This window comes from Rhododendron vialii, chromosome 7a (assembly GCF_030253575.1).
Source record: "Rhododendron vialii isolate Sample 1 chromosome 7a, ASM3025357v1".
Classification (NCBI taxonomy): domain Eukaryota; kingdom Viridiplantae; phylum Streptophyta; class Magnoliopsida; order Ericales; family Ericaceae; genus Rhododendron; species Rhododendron vialii.
The window spans coordinates 31,986,839-32,013,797 of NC_080563.1; the positions used below are offsets into that span (position 1 = coordinate 31,986,839).

At 39.2% G+C, this 26,959-nt stretch overlaps 2 protein-coding genes and 2 long non-coding RNA genes across 6 annotated transcripts; 1 reads left to right on the plus strand and 3 right to left on the minus strand.

Moving 5' to 3' along the window:
• Positions 1-581: 581 nt before the first annotated feature.
• Positions 582-5,997, minus strand: LOC131332429 (phosphoglycerate mutase-like protein AT74). Of its 3 annotated transcripts, XM_058366644.1 has the most exons (4): positions 5,304-5,997; positions 1,061-1,467; positions 722-823; positions 582-608 (listed from the first exon to the last, which is right to left on the minus strand). In XM_058366644.1, the coding sequence occupies exons 1-4, from the start codon at positions 5,767-5,769 to the stop codon at positions 597-599; spliced, it is 987 nt and encodes a 328-aa protein (XP_058222627.1). In that variant the 5' UTR covers positions 5,770-5,997; the 3' UTR covers positions 582-596. The 3 variants fall into 3 exon arrangements, with proteins under 3 accessions (XP_058222627.1, XP_058222628.1, XP_058222626.1); XM_058366645.1 differs by lacking the exon at positions 722-823; XM_058366643.1 differs by lacking the exon at positions 582-608 and having other exon boundaries at positions 682-823.
• A 6,576-nt stretch (positions 5,998-12,573) lies between these two features.
• LOC131333893 (uncharacterized) lies at positions 12,574-14,616 on the minus strand. The gene is made up of 2 exons (XR_009201958.1): positions 14,304-14,616; positions 12,574-12,822 (listed from the first exon to the last, which is right to left on the minus strand). It is a non-coding gene; the product is annotated as an uncharacterized LOC131333893 (long non-coding RNA).
• Positions 14,617-17,931: 3,315 nt separating this feature from the next.
• Positions 17,932-20,115, minus strand: LOC131333335 (uncharacterized). The gene is made up of 2 exons (XR_009201776.1): positions 19,878-20,115; positions 17,932-18,396 (listed from the first exon to the last, which is right to left on the minus strand). It is a non-coding gene; the product is annotated as an uncharacterized LOC131333335 (long non-coding RNA).
• Positions 20,116-25,395: 5,280 nt separating this feature from the next.
• On the plus strand, positions 25,396-26,109 carry LOC131332910 (uncharacterized). Its single transcript, XM_058367221.1, has 2 exons — positions 25,396-25,482; positions 25,546-26,109. Exons 1-2 carry the CDS (start codon positions 25,396-25,398, stop codon positions 26,107-26,109), a joined length of 651 nt encoding a protein of 216 aa, XP_058223204.1.
• Positions 26,110-26,959: the final 850 nt, after the last annotated feature.

A 26,959-nucleotide genomic window follows, 5' to 3' on the forward strand; every position in this document is an offset into this window, starting at 1 on the left:
TCCAAAATTTTGAATTTTAACAATTTTTTGGGTCTTTTTGTGTAGTCTTATGTGAACTTTTTTTTTTTAGAAAAAAAAAAAAGAATTCAGAATAAATGTTTGATTCTGCTCAAGGATCAAGCAGTCTTAGCTAGCCTAGTCGAGCATGGTGGGTAATGTGCTCCGATAAACACGAGTTTAGCTTGAGGAAAATTGTAAGATCAATACCGTTCTCGGTTGAGTTTTGAAAAATTAAAAAAGAGAATTATATAAAGGCAGCTGACTTTGTCACTTCTTTTTTTGTTAACGCCACTCCCCTGTAAATGTATTTTTGATGCAAAAATACACATGCAGGAGAGTGGCGTTAACAAAAAATGAAGTGGCAAATCATTTCCCGGGTATTGTCCGAAAATGAACTTTTAAGTAGCACACGGAAAACAAGTATTGCGAGCTAATTTCATTTCCCTTCACGTTGTCTTGAAGATCCCAACATAACCTGGGTAGACACACCCGTAAATCATCGGGTTTTCTTACCGAAATTTAAAAGTTCGAACGTGGGAACGTACCACAAAAGTTCCATGATTTCCAGTTCAGCCCAATTCAAATATTGTCTCCCGTCACCCCTTCCCCTATGATTCCATGAATTCAAAAAACAAAAACAATGCTATGCATCTGCATACGAAGAACAGTCTCTTACACCTATATCATCACGTTACCTTTATGAAAATAAGTTATAACGTACCACAAAAGTGGATTCCATGAATATTGTTATCGACCATTGTTTCACGTCACCCTTCCCATATATGATTCCATGAATTCGAAAAATAAAAGCAATGCCAGACATCTACAAATGAAGAACAGTCTCTTAGACCCTGGATTGATGTTTACAGTTGTCAATTTGAATGAAGCCTTATTTCTATAATGCACAAGTCCAAACAACAAAACTTTATCTGGTTTACTTCCATTTTATCCCTCTTCACTAATCCAATGCGCGAATTACAGTAGCAATATATCTGTTTGATTCAAAAAATTCAAACCCTAATATGGGCAACCTATGCACACAGACTTGAAAGAATCAAACCTCATTTTCATCTTGGTCCTGTTCAATGCTGTCCTCTGTGTCTTCTAGTTTGTCAAAGAATTCATCAAGGTACCATTGACAATTTTCATACCAATTACCCTTATTGCCACAGGCCCGCCACTTTTGATCTGCTATCATATCGGGGGAAAGTCCCCATTCTTGCATCTCCTCTTCAGTATGGTGGATTGCCAGGCTATAGTCTCCACCTTGTCCTAGTTGCACCACTCGAAACTCACAGTTACCAAGATTGTTTAGGTACTCGAATTGCTCCACTGTCCACTTGAACCATTTCGTGAGGAAAACACGCGAAGCTAGACCATGCGATACGATAATAAGGTTTAGATCATCAGATGGGTCAAGGTGAAACCTGTTCATGTCTATATCCCTCCATAAAGTCTCAAGAAAGCCTGCATGTATCATTTAGGTTTTGAGGATAAGTTTATTTTCAATACTAGAGAACTAAAGCCAGACTTGTACGCAAAAATAAAATTGGAGAGAAACATAACTCATCAACCACAGCACGAAATGCCCCCAAAGGCAACAAAAAATTTGTATACTTATTGCACTTGAGTGCAGAAGAGATGAGCCCTGATCAAACTAAATCAAGGGAAAATAGAACAAAATCGAGTGGAGACTACTGTATGGTCCATATCTTCTTGCAAACGTGGCCCATAATTTTATGCAACACCAGAAATTTTAAAGTTTAAACTGCCAACTGCTTGCAATAGCAAGGAGCAAGCACCGGGTCTGTGATGGCTAAAAAGTGTATCTGACTAATGTGCAAGTCATTGCGACACACTTGCAAGAAGCCAGAAACTTCAATGTTTATTGGGCAAAAACATGGGACAGATAGCACACCAGGTATGTACTGTAGTGGGCTGTTGAAACTTGAAACAAGCTATACATTCTGCCTTTTTCTACTAATGACATCCCCATGAAGTAAAGCAATAGAGTAGTGTGGTTATCTGAAATATTGGTGTTTCTGGGACTTCTACAAGACCTACAAGTATGCCAAGCCTCTGCGTGATCTGTGATGCCATCTGAAGGCTTAAAAGTGTTAGGTGGAATATGGATATTAGCCTGTAAAAGATCCTGGGCAAAGTTAGCTATGTAGCACGTGCTCAGAAAAAATGTTCCTCACTTAGAACTGCTAATTGAGATAGAATATGTACGGAAAAAGTCTGTCACCATATCTAGGGTGGAATCTGGCCAGCTTCATTTTTCACATTTCGAGATCATCATGCCCAAAGCCGGGATTAATAGTATTTTAAAGTGTTTCCGTGTTTAAATGGAGTGGAGTCAAAATTGTCTAGTATCAAACCGGAGCTATGACAAAAATAGAAAACCTTTCAAGAGTATCAATACCGTTAGATGAAATGTAAATGAATGAATGTGACAGACCCTTAAATCTGGGTTCCTACTGGAACAGCTAATAAAGCCACTTAGCTGCCCACTGCTATTAAACACCACCCCCCCAATTTAAACTGGTCTTGCTGCACCAGGCACCAAATCATGGGTGTTTAACATTCATCGAGAAAAAATGCGTTGTAATTATATAGCGATATTTAAAAAGGTCTTGAGGATATGCCCTAAAGCGCTCATGTATCATTATGAATATACATACCATAACTGTGGAAGCCTAGAAATATACGTGCCCAGCCATTGAGATGTGAATCGCAGGCTAAGCGAGGTTGATTGCGACAATCTGCATTCAGATCGATCTAAGTGCTCCCTAGGTCATGTTGTTGATCCTGCTTCCCTTGCCTACTTAAATCCCAAAACAGAAATAGTGGTTTTCCGTTCCCTTTTTCAGTTTCGTGTTTGCCTAAAGCTGGGATTAGAGCAAATTATGAGTACCTCTGCAAGTTCAGCCACAGGGCCTATAAAGAGGAATGATACATTGTGGGGCCAACAAAAAAGATACACTACACTGGACCATGCATGTTACATAGGGCTTATGAGTTAAGTGCTATAAACTTCCTATCTCAAGCATTCATTCTTTGCCAGGAGAGGAGCAAGGGCCCAACATTCCATTCTTTCTTTCCGAGCTTCAACGGTAGAGCACCTCGTTTACACGTGCGCCAATGTTTTTCAAAGAAAACCCCTCTGTTTTATAATATAGAGCCAGCAGAGAAGATTCAAAGTCTCAAAACCAATGACAGGTGGAACGTGTCAAACTCAAGACCAATGAAGGTGCGACATCTGCATGGTATGCAGAAGAATACTACATTCACGAGAGTAATCCTCAGCCAAGGTTTTATTTTAGAACTGAACAAGATGATAAGATTGTGGTTCAGTGAATAAACTATCTTATCATGACTGATAAGTGATAACAACTGTTTGAATTCAAATGTGTTAATCAAGAATCTTACCATGTGCACTCTATAAACAAGAGGGACATAATAACGATAACTGGTTATTTCAATTCTTGGGAAGTTGGGATTGAAATCTGATCGATATCTAGGGACAGAAACTGAAAAGAAAGCATCTAAAAGGGAGGCTATACGAATATACGGGTAAAGCAAGGTGTATATATCACAACCAGAATCATCAGAATCTTGAAGGCTTGTTGAGTCTTTGGTGAAAGTCCAGCACCGTAAGGATGTCGTAGAAGAGGTAAAGGTTACAAACCCCCTAGTGTGCTGTTTCAAAAGAAACTGTTTTGCTCTCCTCTCCCCTATGTTAATTTTTGTTCTTCTGGATCATATGTTTTACTTTGTAGCATGTAATTAACATTTTGCATATCAAATCAGTATCAGGAACCTAGAAACAAAATAATCAACATAGTTCAGTCAAATAGCTGGAACAATGGTCCTTTGAGGACAGAAGATCCAAAACTCAAACCACCTATCCATGCAAAAACTCTTGCATTTCAAGAATTTATCCACAGGATCCCCTTTAACAAGTCTCATCAGTATCAAGAAATCATATACTCCAATTGAATTAGCACAAAATTGAGCAAGAGAAACAGAAACTCTATCAAGTCTATGTAAGAACGGGAACTATGAAGGAAATAGGTTTAAATAAGTCAAGGAGGAACGCAAGTATTACAACTTTTGCTCTTACAAATTCTAGACTTCTAGCTGTTCCCTTGTTTTAAAGTCATTAACTTCTCCAGACAAATAAATGAACTTGACACAGTCAACTAATTAACTCACTAGAAGACTTGTGAGGGGCGTAGCTCTCTAACATAGGGGATGTGAATTGTGCTTGGTATGCAGTTGCTCATCTGTGTTTGTTTTCGACATAGGAACACGACTAAATAGTATTGTGAAATTGGAACCCTGGAACCATTAGCAAATCAGGACCGTGATACTTTACAGCCTCAAGGAGGACAACCCGAACAACTTAGGTCTAACTTCGTGTATAAACCTAACCTTTTTTTTTTTTTTTTTGGCAAAGTAAAAAGGTTGGGAGGGGGAGACCAGAGTTGCAACCCCCCTCAGGGAAGAGGGGCTCCCAACCGCCATAGCATGCTCAACCAGTGAGCCAGTACCACCCATTGAAGGAGCCAAGCTCACTTAGGCATCCTTTCGGAGTAAACCCAACCAATGGTAGAGTAGTCCGTCACCACAGCCCCACGAAGGTGCAAGCTGGACAAATGGTGCCCAATACGCAGTATCTGATTACACCCCGTGGTTGTATAAACCTAACCTTCTTACATTAAGGACATTACCAAACAATGGCACTTTTTGCGCTTTATAAACTCTGTCGTTCCCTCCAATACTAGTCTATAAGAAAGTTGCATCATTGTGAAAATTGAACAAATCTGTATAACAGTTCGATATCCTTTGTGTAAATAAGATATGGGATTTAACCACACACTACTTTACATCTTGGCAACCACCTCCGGTGGTTGTATAAACCCAACCTAACCTAACCTACTTATAATAAGGACATTACCAAAAAATGGCACTTTTTGCACTTTATAAACTTTGTCATTCCCTCCAATACTCGTCTATCAGAAAGTTGCATCATTGTGAAAATTGAACAAATCTCTATAACAGTTCAATATCCTTTGTGTAAACAAGATATGTAACCTTGCTTCTCTAGCAATTCCTTTGTAATTCAGCAAAAGTTCTGACTTGAGGGCAAAACCCAAATATTTTTAAAAACTATTCGTAAGAAAACTGAATCCCCTTGAACATCTTTCTTTCGGTTATAAAAAAATACTCTAAAAAAATAAACCCAGAAACAAAAAATAAATAAATAAGCAAAAAGAAATGCAATTGAAAAATCTTACTGGAAACGCGATCGTAAACGTCAGCAGCCGACTCCCCTTCAGGAAACCGATAGAAAAACCGCCCGAACCTCTCTCTAATCTCCTTAATCACCTTCATCCTCTGCTCCTCCTGAAAATTCCCAAAATCCTGCTCCCTGATCCTGCACTCCTCCCTCACTCCGACTATCCTGTCCCTGGGGAACGACCGCCCGATCTCGCGGAGCGTCGACCGGGTGCGCTCGTAGGGGGAGACGTAGAAGTAAACCTTCCAGTTGCGGGAGCGCCCGTCGTCGGAGACGACGCGGCGGATCTGAGCCCCGGCGAGCTTGGCCTGGGCGACGCCGTTTGGGGTGAGCGGGATTTTATAGTCTGGGGTTGTTGTGTAGGCTGAGTTGTCGCGGTTGCCTTGGCTCTCGCCGTGGCGTACTAGGATTATTCGCTTCGGTAGTACCTTGTGATGAGAGTGTTGCTGCTGCTGCTGTATCATGGCTTTTCTCAGTATATCTGTATTTCTGTCTCCCCCTCTCTCTCTCTCTCAATGTCGATCTGCCTTTCTCTCTCTGTATATTTTTGGACGCGTCTAGACACTAAGACGGCCAAGATCGCGTTCGGCACTATGTGGCCACCCGGCACTGAAAAACTTCTCAGATAGCAGGTAGGTAAAGTGGGAAATGGGTTTGTATCATTGTATGGTTGAAGAGTAGGAGGAAATTGACAGCCGAAGATGGAGATAGGGAAAGTCGTGATGAATCGAAGGTCAAAATCAGTATTGAAAATTTGTTTAATTTTTGACTTTTTTAAAATCTCTTCTTCATTTTTTTATAAATAAAATTATAAAAAAAAAAAAAACTCAAAGTACCTTTCAAATATGGGAGAATTCCATTTTAATCCCTGATCTTTGACTCCAATCACATAAAGACACCCGATCTTTAAAAAATATCAATTAGAAATCTCAACTATCAAGAAACACATCAATGTTCCCCATGACATCAATCTCCATCCCAAAACAAACAAGAAACACTAACATGTGCATTTTTTTTTGCCACGGGGCATGAACATGGCAATTACATGAAGCTTTTGGGCCCTTTTTTTTTCAACTTGTCATTGAGGAGAGGAAAAAGAAGCACTAATTTAACCTAGGTTTACCAACTTCCTTTTCGCTGAGCCTAAGAGCTCAATTCCATTCATCATGGACACCACCATAAATTTCAAACCCCTAAACCCATTAAAACCCCGTAATAACTCTCTCTACCCTTTCAAATCCTAACTTCAATATGAAAAATCCTATCTTTCCTTCTTCTTTCCCTGACACCGCCTCTAACTACATTCACTCATCGCTTCTGTTTTCTCTTATGTATGCCTCGTATCTTATATTGGTTTACGATAACATTAGTGGGCCTGGAGATAGATTATTGGTGGGTTGATGGTAGGGCCATCGTTTGCAGCAAGAATGATTATGGCGGCGGTGATGTCTTTTAGTAATATTCTGTGTCATAGTTGCCAATTGAGGATGGTGTATAATTCGTTGGTTTGATTCTTTCTCTCCTAGACTGCCACATATAATGGATGAGATAAAGGCTTTGTTCGTTTCGCGGTTTAGTTTTAGTTTTAGTTTTGTTTTCAATCATTACCCTATTTTTTTCTTCAATCATTACCCTATTTTTTCAATTATTACTTTCCCATCTCTCTCTATCTCTCTCCAATCATTATCCCTATCTTCAATCATTACTCTATTTCTCTCTCCACCCACTACCAAAACTAAACTAAACTAAACTCTCAACTAAACACAACCAAAATTTTTGGATTTTGTGTTATGGTGGAGGGAGGAATGAGTTTTGGACGGAAAAAACCATCCAAGGTTTTAGAGTTTTCCTCCAAACCAATTGTGCATTCACCGCTTGAAGTTTTTGTAGAAAAAACGTACATGTTAGAGAGGGCTTTAGTTAAGTCTTTTATGATGTTCGATATCGCACCCGAGCTCACCAAGTCAATTTTTAGAGTGGTCGCAAGGGGCATTGTGTAACCAAATTCTTGGAGACACTCTAAACCCAACAATCCCTCCCGATGAGGCTACCGTGACTCGAACCCATGACTTCCTAATTTTGATACCATTTGTCGGGACAGTTTTTTACCATCTTTCCTAAAATCAATTGTTGTTAAGGAGGACATCAATTAAATATGTTATGACCTTTGACATCGTACCCACAAATGTATTTTCATAGCAGTCACAGAGAGTGACATTGTGTAATCAAATCTATGGTGACACTCCGGGTCCAAAAGGGACGAAGGTAGTAAAAGAATAAATGCCCTTCAACCAATCATCTCATGTAATAAGGGCTCACCTGAGCAATGCCGATGCATAATTGGAAGTACAGCAATTGCTAGAGCTTGGACGGGGCGGAGAATGGCTTCGGGGATTAGAGATTGGTATAGCAAAATTTGGCCTGCAAAAGTCGTCCATTTAGGTGAAAAGTGGAGCCTTTTTAATATGATGGCAACCCTCCTAATTTTCATTGTTTCTCACTTTGACTATACAAGGGTGCTTAAGCATAGGTCGGATACCAACTCAAAATAGAGTAATCAGAGAGAAAGAAAAGAAAAGACTTGCTAGAGAAACACTGAATAGGATTTGATAGGTTCGAAAGATCTATTTTGTTATTGATAGTTTTCAAAGTAACTATATGGCCCTGTTCTTCCTAAGAGTGGGAAGATAAAGAAATAATGTGAGAATTTACTTAATTGTCCCATGCAGTGAGAGTACAAAAAAAGTTAGGAGAGATTCGAGGGGCAAATGGGTCATTATACCCACCCGAATAAGCTTATCCTTGGGGTGGGGTGGGATAAACAATTTGGGTGCAAAATGGGAACCAAATATCAGATAAGGGTGAACACGGGTTAGCTTATCCCTCAAGATTTTATTCCCGTCCTTCTCCCCTCGGCAAATAGGCCATTAATGTTAAGGTTCATGTGTGGATACACCTTTTATGGATCAAAAGGATGCACATAACACTCCTGTGATTAGTGAAGTGTGCACGTTACACCCAATTTTGTTTATTTTAATGAATGTGTATCTCATACACCTTTTGAATTTAACCAAATCTCTAATCCGAATTGTTCATAATGTATTAATCATAGAATATAAACACCTTTGTAAAGAATCAACTCGATTAGACATCAATAATTCAATGACACAATTCTTGTTAAAAGGAATGATAAATTTAAATTTGAAATTTTACTTCACAGTAAATTTGATTCAACCATGTGGTTTTCATTTTTTGATGGACTTGAATTTCGGTATAAATGTAGAACTCGTCAAACTCTTCAATATCAACGGTTTAGATTCAATTTTCAGTATAAGGGATGGAGTGGTTAGATTCAAGGAAGAAGATGAATGCATATCAGATTCTTAATGCACGTCCATCACACTTGACGTAATTATGGACGAAATTGGGTGTTATGTGCACATTTCACAAATCACATACTCCCTTCATCTGGATTTAATAGTCCCTCGCTCAATTCAAAATTACATAAAACATTACTCCCTCTGTCCCGATTTAAGTATCCAATATGGTTCTGCCTGCCATTTTCAATAACTTATATCTCTCAACGTATATTAGGTTTTAAAATTTTAAAATCATTATCTTATAGAATTAATTGAGATCTATCAAACAAGATCCATATTGCATATCTTTAGAAATATACATTGAGAGATATAAGTAATTGAAAATGACACGCAAAACTATAGTGGACACTTAAATTGGGACGGGGGGAGTATAAATTATAAGATATAATTGATTGAAAAATGACACGAACTCCAAAAAAAATTATTAAATCTGGACGGAGGAAATAATAAGTGTTATGTGCATATTTTTAAACCATAACAATATATCCGTACATGACCCAAACAGCAGGGATCAAAAGTAGACTTCGCCCATATTGGAGTACTACGGAAACAAGACTTCTTCTTCACCCTTACGTAGTCTACCCGAGCATTCCTATCCGTACCTATAATGCACATTTTGCAAAAACTTCATCCCTCTTTTTTGGGATTTGAGTCACCTTTACTTTCTCGAGAAAATAAAGATTTTCCTTTGATGGTTGTCTCTCGGTTTTTGAGCTCTTAATATTACACATTCTGAAATTATGAAGAAGCGTTCAATCTACTCCTAGAGTTGGGAGGGGAGGGGGGGGGGGGGGGGGGGGGGGGGTGGGTGGGTTGTGAATAGGAGTTTTGATAAAAATAAAAATAAAAACCAATTTTCAGATTTAAAAATTAATATAGATAAACGGGTTGATTATCTCGATTAATCCAAACCAAAAATAAAGTACTGCAGTAGAATAAAAATAACAAGAGACGCACGATTTACGTGGAAAAACTTAGGTCCTAAATAATCCTAAGCCAAAACCATGGCCTAACACTACTGCGCTTTATTCTATTAATCGAAGAGAAGTACAGATTACGAAATAGCAAAAACCTTACCCTAGTCTTTACCTATTCTCGCCAACCTCCGATGCTCCCAGAGCTTCTTCAAGATCCAATAGATGCACCTCGAACTTCATGCCCGATCTCCGGATTCAACCGGCTCCGAATCAATCTCCCAAAGATTCGGCCACAGCAGCAAACGACACCAAAAATCACAAACAGTGAATGGATGAATGATATGATGTGAAGCGTGATCTAGACAACTCAAGAAAAATGTTCGAAAATGCAAGAACAAACAAAAATATGGGTTGTTTGGAAACCTATCAAACTCGCCTCCACCGAAAAACAAAACCCTCGTGCAAGAACGAAGAAAAGGATTGTGGACTGCAACAAAATACCTCTCCGTAAATATTTTATTCTCCATCCTCGTACCACTTATGACCTTATATATATACACACATATATATAGGCAGATGCAAGATTACAAAAACGTTATAAAAAGCAATGGTTGCTGCCCTAAACACCACCCTTCTGAAAACATATTTTCGGGAGTGTTAATGGAAAACAAATTTTCGGACTTTTTAGAAAAAAAAATTTGATTTAGGATACATATATATGAAAAACAAATATTCAAAAAGATTTACCGGAAAGGAAAAAAGTGCATGAATAAAATTTCTAATCTTAAAAATAATATGCATGATGTGTTGTGTAATGCTTTTACCCAGAGCCGGCTTATAGGGTATGCGAGGGAAGCAACAGCTTCCGGCCCGCCAAATTTTGGTCCAAAATTGAGGCCCCACTGTAATGTAATTTACATATTAATATTAGAATATTTTCAAATAAAAACACAAACCATATACTTTGTTCAATGGTCACATAATATTGTCATGTTATTGGGAGTTTGTTGTTCGACTCTCATGCACCTCCATAATTTCAATCATATCTTTTTACATTTATAGTCATAATTGTATCCTTTTCGTCTGATTTTTTTGTTATATACTTTTTGTACTTTTATCATTTTTTAAAGAAATTCATGAATATGTAAGGGGCTCAATATAAGAAATTCGCTTTAGGCCTTCAAAATATGAGCCGGCACTGCTTTTACCTTTCACGCAATTGGCTCGATTCCGTAGCGGTCAACTTGGCACAAATAAGGGGAGGAGTATTGAGCGAGACACTACCCCTAATTATCCTACCCATTATAATCAAATGGAGTCGAAATAACAAAGACACTAATGGAGGTTTTGAACAATTCCGGAAAGTGCCAAAATATCTAACACATTCTTCAGGATTCTGCAACAATCTCATTTTAGTATTCCAGCGACTGTTTGGTACAGTGAAACTCTGATTTTTAGCCAGATCTTGAAATGGGTACTCCAATGTCTTTCAGAAGTTACGTTTTCAACCAAATCTGATTTGGGCTTGTTAAAAAAAGGGTATTTCAATTCATTACTGATAAAGGGTGTTCTTTACTTTTGTGATCAAGTCTGAGTTGGATTTGTTTTCCTTTTGTTGTTGGGAACTTTTGTTTTCATTTTTCCTTGAATTAGTTTTGTTTTCAAAGATCAATGGCTCATCCAGCATACCATGGAGTGTTTAGTCCTGGTGTTCCCAGATGCGTGTTGGCTTTGTCTAGTCTGTTTTTGGTGGCTTGCATTGTGGGTAGACCCATTTTTTGGCCCTTGAGGGATAATTCATATGATTGAATGTGATTGCGATTGCGATTGCAACTCGGACAACATCTTTGCTGTTCCCTTGGGTGAGTTCAATTGTCACTTAAACTAAACGAATTCCTGAATATGAAAATGAGAAAAATTGACATGCAGCAAATTAGGTAAAGAGCTCTGTTGAATACATTTGCTACAGTTCTTAGTTTCTTTTGTTGAAGGACTATTCATGAGGAACTTATTATTTTACTTCTCTCTCTCTCTCTCTCTCTCTCTCTCTCTCTCTCTCTCTCTCTCTCTATATATATATATATATATATATATATATATATGCCTTTAGTAGAAAAATGGACAATAAAAGTAATATTATTTTAATAAAGAATATGGTAAATAGATAGTGTTAGTGTAGTGTTAAAAGAGATATGGGTAGATAAAATGAAAAATGTACACTGTTCACAAGCTGTTTTAGTAAATAACTGATGTACTTGCTTACCAGTTGTTAGGTAAAAATACTAGAACAATGCAATTTTTTCATTTTACTTACATCTATTTCATGATCACCACACTAATACTATTTATTTTACCTATTCTCAAATAAAATATTAGTATTTTATTCCCAAGAAAACAATAAACAATGCATTGCTAGAGAGAGAGAGAGATGCCTAGGAAAAAAATAAACAAATACATGGCATGTGTATAATGCATAACTATCTTTAGTTAAGAACTGTAGAAAAATGTGGGATTCCCAAAGTAATAGCTAAGCTGCTGCATTAGCACTCATAGATTGGGTGAATATCTCCATGTTATTGTGAAATCGTCTTCTCTTCTTTCCTATTTTAGCCCACAAAGGGTGATAGATACCGAAGCATCTAACTAATTAGCTTTTTAATGTCACATTTTATACTCCAGGTTATTTCTATAGTTCACAACATTAAGAAAGGAAGAGAAGAAGTGTATCCTATAATTGTCAGGTTCGTGATCATCTACATACTTTGGATGTCTTCTTTTCTTTTCTTTTTTTTCTTTCTAGTTTTAAACTTTTCACCATTCAGATTATATATTGTGAACTGTTAAGATGTATGATGTATCTAAACTTGACCTGGGTTAGTCATCAGCTCCGATTTTTTGCTATCTTTTGGGGATGTAGAACTGTACCATGATTTATAATAATCAGATTAGGCCAGGCTTGTCACGCCCTCGATTTTCAACATAAATTAACAATACCATTTGAAATACAAAGTCCTCACAATCGTACGTACAATACCCCAAAATACAATACAGTTTCCGATTCCATAAATTGGTCTACAAATACAATCTTTCAAAGTAGGAATTTCATAACAAAGTCGTTTGTTAAACAAGAAAAATAAAGTGCTCTCCAAAATAGCTTTAATCGATAATGTCAGCATGCACTCCAAGTACTCCATGACCATGACCATGACCTGCAATGAACCTGAAATGGTAGGTTGAGCAAACACGTGCCCAGTAGAGAAATCTACACAACTATTATATACGAATGGGATGACAGGTGGAATGAATAACAAAAGCAAGGTACGGTATCTCAAATGATGAAACGAAACACAACTAGTAATTTTCCCAAGGTCGAAGACATAAATGAAGTACCGTGACTACACACCAAAACTCTAATTCAACCACGAGGACTTACTATCTATATGATTTTCTCATGACTGCCACTGTCCCTCATATCACTTCGAATCACCAATCCGATATCTTGACTTATGAAACTATCGTAATCAAAGAACCGCAACACCAATGTCTTTCGTATCACTTACTTACACTTTCACAATGATAGCCCATTTCCATTCACATCGTGTCACAATTTCCTCATCATTCTGTATCATGAGCAAAAGCTCCTGCCAGGCCAATTAAGAAATCCCGATACTCCCCACTAGTTTCGTCCTCACTGATGGAACTAATTCAAGTCACACATCAAAGGTCACCATACCACAATTCCTTCGATACACTTTACAATTTAGCCATTCATTCCAGTCACATATAATGAATTCACAACGAAAACTTATTCACATAAAAGTAGTACAGATAATTTCATCTCAATCAACTCGCAATCGTTACGTTAGTAATTTCTCATCACCATACAAGCACTCACACATCAAAAGATAAACTCTCATAGCGAGTTCATGGACTTCCACCTTGCAACTCGCAAAATCGTATAAGTTACGCAAGAGGTGTACCACATATCAAACACAAGGAAATGTCTCGGGTATCCATGCTTAGCATTGTTTAACTCAAGAAGAATTCTATGTGTTCGTTTTTCACTTCGCATGTCAACACATACAACATTTGGCCACATATACTCCTTATATTCTCTAAACCCTCGTTTCGGTGTCAAACGACTCATACGGAACCCAACGACCACTACCAAGCATTTAGTATACTACTAGCCTCGTCAAACCATTCAACTAGTACTCAGGGGAACCTAAGAACACCCATGTTTCACCCAAACGATTCTAAGGAAAAAGGATTTCCCAACGTATACGAATATATCTATCTTATTTTGGCTGCCAAATCTTATCGGTTAAGAATTGGGAGATGAGACCACCACCATTGGAAAGTACATTTTCGGTACATGAATTTTGATATAAAATTTGCCCAAAACAGAGTTCGGATGAAAAAGTTATGCCCGTTCGAAGTTTTGCCAAAATGCTGAATTTTTCATTTCCTACCGGTAGGACACATTTTCCTACCGGTAGGAGACCACAATTTCACGAAAATGACATTACTGGACAGCTTTTGTACCGGTAGGGCCAAAACTCCTACCGGTAGGACATGGGTTTTCACTGCATGATTTTCAGACTCCACCAGAACATTTTTAACAACGAAAACAACGATCTAGGGCACGATTCAAACACCAAATCAACACATACACACATAATAGAAGTGAGAAATCCCTACCTCATGGGTTTTGAGCAAAATCCGAGCCTTTGACCGAGTCAACCAAGCTCTAACGAGGTCCGATCATGAATTTTCTTGGATATTTGGAAAGCTCGTGCTCCGTATAACAACTTTAATTCTCTGGCCTTGTCCGGAATCACACCCTAAGTAGATGAAATCGAAGAGAGAAGAGAAGAGGGAGTTTTTCGGAGGAGAGGAGGAGAGAGAGATAGCCGAGAGAGAAAAAGAGAGAAAAAAAAATGGGAGAAATGATTCTCCTGGGGAAATTATTGGCATGGGGATTAATCCCATGCTCCCACCCCCCACACACACATGTGCACCTCTCGCACAATTACCGTTATATCCTCCCACGAAGATGTCACACCGAATATCCGCACCGTCTATCTCAACGAGCCGTACGATTGCAAAAGAAAAAATATAGTCTCAAAAATACGGGTCTCTACACCCTGCCCTCCTTAAAGAAATTTCGTCCTCGAAATTTGCCAACCCAAACCCAGCCGAGTCACCAATCGTACTACCAAACCTCATGTTGCAATTTCATACTTATAACATCATTCTTTCTTTTCTACGCAGATTCTTCCTTATCTCGTTTGCTCCTCAGAACCCTCACTAATGGTATGGTCTTATCACTCAACACTCAGCCACAAACCTCCATCATCTTTATCATATTTTCAAATCCTAACATCTATACCAAAATACTAGTCCCCACATATCTTCATGACAATCCCACCGAGATTCAACAGTTTATAATCTCACGTTCGTCGAACTCTAGAATTCCTCATTCTCATTCTTTTCAGTTTATTCCACTAAGTATCTCTTGAACTTCCCAGAAGGACATACTAAACTGCTTATAATAACTATAATTCTAATACTCATAAGCTTCATTTTCCCAATACCAACTGATAGATCAATCCATCAATATTTTTTTTTGAATACCCAAATACTCTCCACTGTAATAAAACCAAGAAACCCAAAACTCAATCACTACATAACGATCATCACCATTTGCTCAATTTTAACACCAACTCACCCTCGTTGAACGTCTCACATTTCAAAGCTATTAATACATCTTTCGTCTCCAAAAATAAAAATAAAATAAAATAAACACACCCCACAATTGATTCAATTCTATCAATACCATTGATAATAGATAGTTGCATTATTCTCTTTAACAATCTCAAATTATTTCACGCACCTCGCTACTCACTTCCCTTTCTCAAAGACAGGGTTCACCTCCCTTGGTACGACGAAACACACCTAACACAAAATCATCAACCTTTATCTCTGACTCACATTTCTGTTTACCAACACAACTTTTATATCGACTCTGCACAAATCTCAAACATTTTTTTCGGCCATTTAACACTCAAACACAACTAAGAGTTCAACACTACTTCATATTCTCTAGCCCACTCTGAATCACTATCGGTTTCTATTTTCGAAAATCCAAACTCTCCCCTATTGTAACGCGTCCCTTTTACATAACTCTTCACAAGACACATTAAAACCATTCTGGTAAACTATCAATCCACTATTTCCTTAAACCCAATTCTCCAAACATCGTTGTTGCTACTCAAGAAAGGCATACACTCATAGCAACTACCCACATAAGCATCACTGTTTATTCTACATCATATACTTAAAGCAAATTTCACGCATTGAGATTACATAATAAATCAAATATGTAGGTTAGAACTAAACAACAGCACATTTCATTCACGAAATATTTCAACAAACCCACAATGCAATTTAATAGCTTACACAATGCCAGACACATCCACGCATTAACAGGCTCACTCAGTATCCAGCAGATTCACCAACTCACAAAGTATCCAACGGACTCACCAAGTATCCAGCAATCTCACAAAGTGTCAATCAGACTCACAAAGTATCCAGCGGTCTCATAAAGTGCCCATCGGACTCACAAAGTATCCATCAGTCTCACAAAGCATCCACGGACTCACAAAGTATCCAACAACCTCACAAAGTGTCCATCGGACTCACAAAGTATCCATCGAACTCACAAAGTGTCCATCGGACTCACAAAGTATCCATCAGTCTCACAAAGCATCCACGGACTCACAAAGTATCCAACAACCTCACAAAGTGTCCATCGGACTCACAAAGTATCCATCGGACTCACAAAGTGTCCATCGGACTCACAAAGTATCCATCACTTCACATTTCATCACTCTAGAAAGCCCAATGGTAATCTCGTTCCTTTCAACTTCACGATACCTTTCACATTTTCTGTTTACCCATCAATCTCGAACACTCTCGTCAATTAGCCTACTCAAGTCACATGTTTCCCATTTTCACAATCTCGAATATCATGTAACAAATACGCAACATCAATATTAATCATTTCTCTATCAACTTTACAATCACACGATATTTCATCGCCCAAATACCTACACAATGTATGCAATAGTTGCACTAATAAACTTTTACTGCTATTGATTTTCTCGATACTAAAATTTTAAACACCAATATAAATACAAACAAATTGATAAACCTCTTCTAAACACTAACAAGACTCTGGGGTTACAAATAACATGTCTATATTCCTCTTTATATTCTAAGACTCGTACTACCTCATTACTCAAGAATCAATTTCACTCGCACCAAGAACTTCTAATAGTCTCACTTGCCATGAATTTCACACCATTCCAACTAAGGATGCCAACTACACTCCACTTCATTATTAGCCTTAACAGTTCACCCTTATATCGCCTTTACTTCAAACAATTTTCTTACTTTGCCTTACATTGACCACTTGACTTAAATCACATCACTATCTTTCTCCTTGTGTCTTATTTTCCCTATCTCCGAATAACACAACTAATATTCTCCTATCGACCCCTCATAACACTACCGCTACGGCAATCACCACAATGACTACGACAACACCACAGCACATCATTTTTCTACGAAATTTCTATATATAGTTATCTGCCTCAAGCCTAGAGATCTTACCCCTTAATATAAACCTAGTATCCGATTGACTTCCCGAGACTTCCATCTAGAAGGAGCGGTGATCAAGCGCCTCTTCCAACTGGATCTCTTCGGTAGTCGCCTGGGTGTCCAGAAGACACATACTGTTTCTAAACACCCTACCTACAACTCTCATCTTCCTAAGTCAATCTCAGATACTTACAAGGGTTCCACCTGTCTTACCTATTCTTAAAACCACTACCCCTATAACTACCATAACAATAATAAACACAATCATTACCACAACAAGACATCATCTCTTCATACATTCAAGACACTCACTAGTTCAATCCTTTAGCTATGATACACCTCGCATCACATGAAAATTACTTAAGGTATTTAAACTTAACACATAATCTACACAATTCAAATAAAACGCATCAAGTATTTAGCTCACAAACCTTGTTAACAATACAACACTTCTTTTACATACTAACGGATATCATCTTTCACATTTCAACCTCGCCACTACGCATAACCACTACAACAATCTCGACTTTTCAAAAATTTTTTTTTTGTCTAACATCTCATCTGAAAGGATACCTTACCACAAACGGCTCAAGATCAAAACTAATAACAGTAACTTCGCAACCGTAGTCACTACAAAGAGGTCAAACTTCTCTTCTTCTTCTTCTTTTTCTTTTTTTTACATGAGTCAACCACATTCCACCAATTCGCATAAACACAGATGCAATGCCACATCAATGAACACACATCAGTCAGGCAAGCACACTCATGTTTTGTTAAAAATATGCAATGACTTTTTTTTTTGAACCCCTGAGACTAAGTCTCCCCACGGTCTCTAGGTATTCAAACCTAATGCTCTGATACCAAGTTGTCACGCCCTCGATTTTCAACATAAATTAACAATACCATTTGAAATACAAAGTCCTCACAATCGTACGTACAATACCCCAAAATACAATACAGTTTCCGATTCCATAAATTGGTCTACAAATACAATCTTTCAAAGTAGGAATTTCATAACAAAGTCGTTTGTTAAACAAGAAAAATAAAGTGCTCTCCAAAATAGCTTTAATCGATAATGTCAGCATGCACTCCAAGTACTCCATGACCATGACCATGACCTGCAATGAACCTGAAATGGTAGGTTGAGCAAACACGTGCCCAGTAGAGAAATCTACACAACTATTATATACGAATGGGATGACAGGTGGAATGAATAACAAAAGCAAGGTACGGTATCTCAAATGATGAAACGAAACACAACTAGTAATTTTCCCAAGGTCGAAGACATAAATGAAGTACCGTGACTACACACCAAAACTCTAATTCAACCACGAGGACTTACTATCTATATGATTTTCTCATGACTGCCACTGTCCCTCATATCACTTCGAATCACCAATCCGATATCTTGACTTATGAAACTATCGTAATCAAAGAACCGCAACACCAATGTCTTTCGTATCACTTACTTACACTTTCACAATGATAGCCCATTTCCATTCACATCGTGTCACAATTTCCTCATCATTCTGTATCATGAGCAAAAGCTCCTGCCAGGCCAATTAAGAAATCCCGATACTCCCCACTAGTTTCGTCCTCACTGATGGAACTAATTCAAGTCACACATCAAAGGTCACCATACCACAATTCCTTCGATACACTTTACAATTTAGCCATTCATTCCAGTCACATATAATGAATTCACAACGAAAACTTATTCACATAAAAGTAGTACAGATAATTTCATCTCAATCAACTCGCAATCGTTACGTTAGTAATTTCTCATCACCATACAAGCACTCACACATCAAAAGATAAACTCTCATAGCGAGTTCATGGACTTCCACCTTGCAACTCGCAAAATCGTATAAGTTACGCAAGAGGTGTACCACATATCAAACACAAGGAAATGTCTCGGGTATCCATGCTTAGCATTGTTTAACTCAAGAAGAATTCTATGTGTTCGTTTTTCACTTCGCATGTCAACACATACAACATTTGGCCACATATACTCCTTATATTCTCTAAACCCTCGTTTCGGTGTCAAACGACTCATACGGAACCCAACGACCACTACCAAGCATTTAGTATACTACTAGCCTCGTCAAACCATTCAACTAGTACTCAGGGGAACCTAAGAACACCCATGTTTCACCCAAACGATTCTAAGGAAAAAGGATTTCCCAACGTATACGAATATATCTATCTTATTTTGGCTGCCAAATCTTATCGGTTAAGAATTGGGAGATGAGACCACCACCATTGGAAAGTACATTTTCGGTACATGAATTTTGATATAAAATTTGCCCAAAACAGAGTTCGGATGAAAAAGTTATGCCCGTTCGAAGTTTTGCCAAAATGCTGAATTTTTCATTTCCTACCGGTAGGACACATTTTCCTACCGGTAGGAGACCACAATTTCACGAAAATGACATTACTGGACAGCTTTTGTACCGGTAGGGCCAAAACTCCTACCGGTAGGACATGGGTTTTCACTGCATGATTTTCAGACTCCACCAGAACATTTTTAACAACGAAAACAACGATCTAGGGCACGATTCAAACACCAAATCAACACATACACACATAATAGAAGTGAGAAATCCCTACCTCATGGGTTTTGAGCAAAATCCGAGCCTTTGACCGAGTCAACCAAGCTCTAACGAGGTCCGATCATGAATTTTCTTGGATATTTGGAAAGCTCGTGCTCCGTATAACAACTTTAATTCTCTGGCCTTGTCCGGAATCACACCCTAAGTAGATGAAATCGAAGAGAGAAGAGAAGAGGGAGTTTTTCGGAGGAGAGGAGGAGAGAGAGATAGCCGAGAGAGAAAAAGAGAGAAAAAAAAATGGGAGAAATGATTCTCCTGGGGAAATTATTGGCATGGGGATTAATCCCATGCTCCCACCCCCCACACACACATGTGCACCTCTCGCACAATTACCGTTATATCCTCCCACGAAGATGTCACACCGAATATCCGCACCGTCTATCTCAACGAGCCGTACGATTGCAAAAGAAAAAATATAGTCTCAAAAATACGGGTCTCTACAAGGCTAATCTTTCAAACATAAGTCTATTTAAAATTAAACCTGGCTTGAAATACTTATTTTGGTTCTAGAAGAGTGAGAATTTGATGTAAAAGGACCTTGCTTGCGTTATGCTTTCTATCTCTCTACCTCGATTCTAAATTGTGGGTCAGTGCGTATATGTTTTTCTTCTCTCTTTGGTTTCTTGCTGAGACATGCAAACAAGCTGTTGAGCTCAATGCCTGCTTATATATCCTTTTTATTGAGATTCCTTGAGTTCGTTGTAACTAAAATTTAAAATGTGCAATTATATGAGCGGGGATCAGCATGTCAAAGGTAAAAGCTTCAGGGACAAGGAGGAGGTCCTTTTAGTCATTGAGGAGCTTGCTTGCAAAGTTCTATTAAGCTCTAATCAAGGGCGGAAGTACACCCACACTCGGAATTTTTTTAATGAATAAAAATTTCATTTATTTATCGAAATTTCTTTTAATTACTTAATATTACTTTTAACATTCCTTTTTAATTTCTATAATCCATCATAATTAGATTTTAGTCCTTTAAATTTCATTTCTTGATTAAAAGCCCTACGTGGCTAGTAAAGTTAGTTTCCAACCGATTAGTTGGAGGAATCGAGCTACCAATCCACCTAGTTACATTACCATAACCCTAATTGGACTTTTTTGACTATCTTTGAGCCTTATGAATCCCTCCGAACCTTATTGAACCATTAGACCATAGGAGTAATCATTTTACTCCCATGACAAGTCATTTCAAATCCTAATTATCACCAATATTCCCTTGTCCATTGGGCAATAAATGTTAGGGGAATTATTATCCCTTGGATAATAAACCTTTGACTTGCCAAAGTATGTATAACTTGACTAGACAAGTCATAGCCATCATTTTGCTTCCAAAAGAAGCAAGACTAGCCATGCCATGTATGCACACCTAGGTCATAGCCTTAAGCCTAATTATTTAGGTTTTACTTTCCTAGATGTATATATATATATATATATATATATATATATATATATATATATATATATATATGTTGTACATGGTATAAGGAGAGAAAGAGAGAGAGAGCCATGAGGAGAGAGAGAGAGGGAGGCTGAGAGAGTGAAGGAGAGAGTGACGTGTGTGATGGTGTTTTTGTTCACTTGCACCAGTTACCTTATAGCCTTAAGTCTATTTATGACATGCCAACCCATCCTAGGCTTCTTTAAACACAATCTAGCCTTATCATTTTGTTCTTCCTTATAAGTTAGCCCATCCTAGGACATGACAAGTCAAAAACCCTTCATCATAACCTAAGGTATGGCCTAAAATGGAAGTGACAAGGCAAGTCAATGGAGCAAAATCCAATGGGTAATGGGAGGGAGAGGAGGCCGGCCAAGAGGGGGGGGGGGGGGGGGGGTGGAGAGGGAGCCAAATTTTTGCTATAAATAGCACCCCATACTCACCATTCAACTCACACCTTCATCCTCCAACTTCTCTCTCTAAGAAAGCTTGTGTTTTTACTTCTTCTTGCTTAGTTTTTCCTTGTTCTTGAAGTTCTTCCTAAGTTCTTCAAGAAACTCATCCTAAAACACCTTTTTGATCCATAAAGTCTAGTAGTTTTGGCCACAAAGTAGTTTCGAGAGAAAACCTTTCTCTTTCGAAGCTACCGGAAGCCAACCGTAGGAAGTTACTCTGCCCGATCGTCAACTTACCTTCCGTAGTCGCCACTACCGCCAAGAAGAAAGGTAGAACCCCTAGTCCAATAACTCTACATATAGCATAGAATCGTACGTTAGAAAGTAGAATGTTTTTTATTTAAAGTATCAATATCCTCATCGTTTTCCTTAAGTAGATAAGGTTATCTATTGTTTAGTTTTCAAGTAGATAAGGTTATCTATCATTTGTTAACGTCATGCATGGTAGTCAACATGTGTATCTTAATAATGGAAGAATGAGCATGTTGAATAAGCTACTTTTACTTTAATAAACATGTGTTGTTTTGAATCTCCCACAAAGGAAGAAAGAACGGTTTCCGAAAGATAAGACTTTACCATTGATAGAAGTATTCGTATTTTGATCTTTAGGATGGTTATGAGCATGATTACAAATATAGAGTTGGATGATCTTGCTAGTTTAGAATAATAAATGATTTATATTTGTGAAAAGTCCTACCGCGGAGTCTATGCATGAAAATGAGACACGGAAATCGAGAAAGTAGAAACATGACACCTAGGGTGCGGTTTAATGAAAAGGCGTATTTTGAAAAGGTAAAATGTTTTGGAAACCGCAATGTGGCCGGACATGGTAGCCCATTGTGTGGTGTGTGTTTTGTGTGCCAATAGGAACCAGGTGCGGCGGAACCATTGTGAGGATACTCGGAAACCCGGAACGGCGGAACCGAGGTTGGGTGTATGGCTTGGTTATCCGCAGAGAGGAGCCAATGCAAAGTGTGCCAATGGGAATCTAGTGCGGCGGAACCATTGTGAGGATACTTGGGAACCCGGAATGGCGGAACCGAGGTTAAGTGTGTTAAACGGATTTTTGGAAATAATGATAAGGTTAATGAAATGTGAAAAAATGATGACACGATCTACGAGAAGTTGCGTAGGAGAAACTCAAAACTCATAGACACCTACGTTAGTTGAATAGTGAATGTGGTATATCATTGTTAATTGTGGTGTTAATCAAGTACCTGTCGAAATAGTTAATTTTTGATCAATTGTTTATAAGTTAAGGGTTAGTGGTATGGGTTATTCTATTGAGCCTTCGTAGCTCACGGTGTTACCTTTGGTGATCCTGACATATTATATTGGTGGTGACGTTGGTATAATGCGTCAGATCTCATAGATGAACAGGGTAAACTTTATACCTTAGAAGCTTTTGGAGCCGAAGAGCTGGCTCGAATGGAAGAGGAAGCGGAGCAGTAGATTGGAACCCTAGCTACCCCTCCTTTGTTGATTAGAAGTACTCTTTTGAAATTTATGTTGTAATATTGAGCCAGACTCCTTTTAATATTCAATGAAATTGTCTTATTTAACATTCCCAAAATTAAGGGCATTACAACTTGGTATCAAAGCTTTAGGTTCAAAGTCTTGGCCATGGGTAGAATGGGTAGAACTATAAGATAATTTGACCGTTGCACAAATGTGAATTGAGTTTAAGTTTACCGTCCCAAATTGGGTGGAATTCTGACAAAACAATCTTCGGATTGAAGCAAGATGTAGGAATTGGCAGTACCACCAAGCTGGGAATTCCCGAACAATTGGATGATAACTTAAATCAAGAATCGAATGTGGAACTAGAAACTCGAAAGATGTCTTTAGGAGTTAGTAAACTTTGGTCCTAAAATGTTCCTAATTGAGGTTAAACTTTTCCTTGTAGATGAATCATATGAGTCCCTACCAAGTCAACCTGCTAGCCAAAGCTCACCATCTCGCAAGCACCCTAAGGTCGATGACGAATCAACTAGTGGGAGATCCCTATTTTCCCTATGCCTTCCCCTACACTCACGACTTCTACCAAGAGCATGACACCCTTGTACTTCCCGTAAATGAAGAAGAAGTAGATGAGGCCAAAGCAGTACCCGCCCTAGTCCAAATAGCACCACCCAATGATCTGGAGTTTCTAATTGAGGAAGGCAATGCCGAAGTAGCAACTATCCCAGCCCCAATAGCACCCCCCGACAACGTGGTTGAAGAAGTTGAGGAGGATCCTGAAGAAGATCCCGAGGAGGAACCCGAGGAAGACCCTGAGGAAGAGGAACCCGAAGAAGAACCGATGGAAATTTGGGGAAATGAAAACTAGACCTCAGACGACGAGGAGATATTTTTTGGAGCAGAACCAGTAGAACAAGTTATGCCCGACTTCATGGACATACCCGCTGACTCAAGAGATATACCCCCACCACCTTTCGAAATCGATATAGGTGCAATTAAGGTCGAATTTCTGGACATCTTCTAGACTTATTAGGGAAACTTAGCACGTGGTTGATCTTTTGTAGTAGGAAGCTTAAGGCTTGTAAGCCATCTATGTTGTACTTGTTTATTTATGTAATGAACATCATGCATTTCTCTTAAACATATGACCTTTGTTTATTACTCGTAATTACTTGTGTGCAAACCACTCCTTACACTGTTAAGTCTAAAACATAACTCTCTTATTGATATAGATGTCGAACCTGCCACGAGGAGGATGCCCACCCTTTGCCCCGCGAACCTTGGCCAACTATCGGTCATTGTTAGCACCAGAATACCCGGGACCAACACCCCCATTGGGGGATGGCATGGAGCTCTATGAAGTTCCAATCACTTGGGAGGTACCCCCACCAGCTGTAGTTCCCAAGAACCTTCTGCCTATCCAAGCCCCTGCACCACCTGTGCAGAATTTCGAGCAACCAATTGGCCCTGCACCACCTGTGCAGAACTACAAGCAACCATTCGACTATCTCATGTCTGACCCAAAGTTGGAGGCTACAATGCTGAATCTCTCCCAGTATTACCTAGGACCACTAGAGGAACCACCCGTCCTAACTATGGATGAGATGCTCGCACAAGAACGTGAGCGTCTTCTTAGAGAAGAAACCGCTGCCGAGAGGAGCTACAAGATGTGGCTGAGAGAAGTCTTTGAAATCAGTCCACCCTAGAGTGTTGTGGCCATGGAGTAGAATAAGGCTTTGTAAGCTGTAAGATCGTGTAGTAAGAGCGTGTAGGATCGTCTCAACTTATATTAGGGAATCTTGTTTTAAGTCTACTTGCCTTATAGTATAACTCTATGTTGTGATTGTAATGTCCTGCTTATCTATGAAAAGTTTGCATTGTTTTTGTTTAAGAGTACTATTGCATACTATATAATCTATTGCGTTAACTTTTAGAAAGGCATACCATTTGCAAAAGGAAAATTATTTAGATAGACTAGAACTCCCCCTTTCAATTTTTACTCGTAGATGGTGAACCGACGCAGTGGACTAGGATATGAGAACAGTGAATCTTCTAACACTAACCCCGACCTAGCTCAAGTCATGCAAGCGCTCGTAACAGCCTTAAACACCAACCGCCGAAACCAAAACCGCGATGATGAACCTATGACCCGAACTCGAGCGATGAACGAATTTTGCAAACGCCGACCTCCGACCTTCAATGGAGATACCAACCCCATCGTAGCTGAAACATGGCTGAAGGAAGTCAAGGTGAATCTGGACACCTTGGAGATTACCCGAAATTGAGATCATGTAGCCTTAGCCACATACCAGCTAAAAGGAGAAGCCCGTTATTGGTGGGATTTGATGGAGGCAACCCATACCATAGCCACCATGACCTTCGACGAGTTCGAGACCCTGTTTCTCGACAAGTACTTCCCCACTCCTCTTCGTTTGGTCAAGGAACAAGAGTTTCTAAATCTGAAACAAGGAACGATGATCGTTACCCAATACGCGGCCAAGTTCGAGGAACTGTCCCGCTACGCCCTAGCCGCCATAACAACAGAGGACAAGAAAGCGAGAAGGTTTGAATGGGGACTGACAACAGCTAGAAGGGTCGTGGTGGCGCAGGCTTTCCCCACTTATACCGGTGTTGTGAAGTGTGCTCTTCGACTGGAGAGTCAGGAAAATGACTTCAAAACCCGATGGAGGAAAGCGACAGGCAACACTGGCAGACCTATCCGAACTCAACCTTCCAACAACAACCGCGGACCCTACCCTACCAAACCCTTTACCCCGTCGCAAAACAACCAACCTTGGAAGACTGCTGCACCAGGACGTGGCGAACCGCAGAGGGGCGGCAAAAACATAGCAACAGTTCAGTGCTTCAACTATTAGGCTATGGGCCACTACAAACGTGAATGCCCCCAACCCCAGAGGAATCGGAATAGGAACTTTGGAGGCCAGGGAACTCAACAACCTGCACAAGCCCGATTTGGGAAGCAAAACCTCGGAGGCTCAACACAGCAGCCGCAAAATGGGCAGAACAAGGAGAAACAGCCCATGGGAACGCAATAGAGTACTGGAGGACGCATCTTTGCACTATAGACTGAGGAGCAGGAGCAGGATCGCTCTGTGATCCAAGGTACGCTATTATTGTACAGTACCTGCGTGCAAGCTTTGTTTGACTCTGAAGCATCACATTCGTTTATATCTTCTGCTTGCGTAATTACCCTAGCTCTAGAAACAGAACCCCTAAGTACGAGTACGAAAGTCACATCATCGTTGGGGGGGGAGTATAGATGTTAATCTAGTGTGTAGAGGGTGCGAGATAGAAATAGCCAACCTACGTCTAACCTGCGACCTCAGAGTGATCGACATTGCGGATTTTGACGTAATCCTTGGAATGGACTGGCTATCAGCTCACCGAGCGGTCATAAACTACCATCAGAAGACGGTGACGGCTCATACCTCTGAAGGGACTCGTTTCCAATTTAAGGGGGATAGACAAACGGCAAGTTCAACGACGAAGAGATCCAAGTGGCAGAATCAACTGTTTAGATGGCTAGCTAGTCTCCAAATAGAAGAAATCGACCGGATGGAATTAGGATTACCACACATCGTTTGCGAGTACGCCGATGTTTTCCCTGAAGAACTTCCAGGTTTACCACCTCAAAGAGAGATAGACTTCTCTATAGAACTCCAACCTGGAACCGCATTAATCTCGATGGCACCATACCGAATGGCC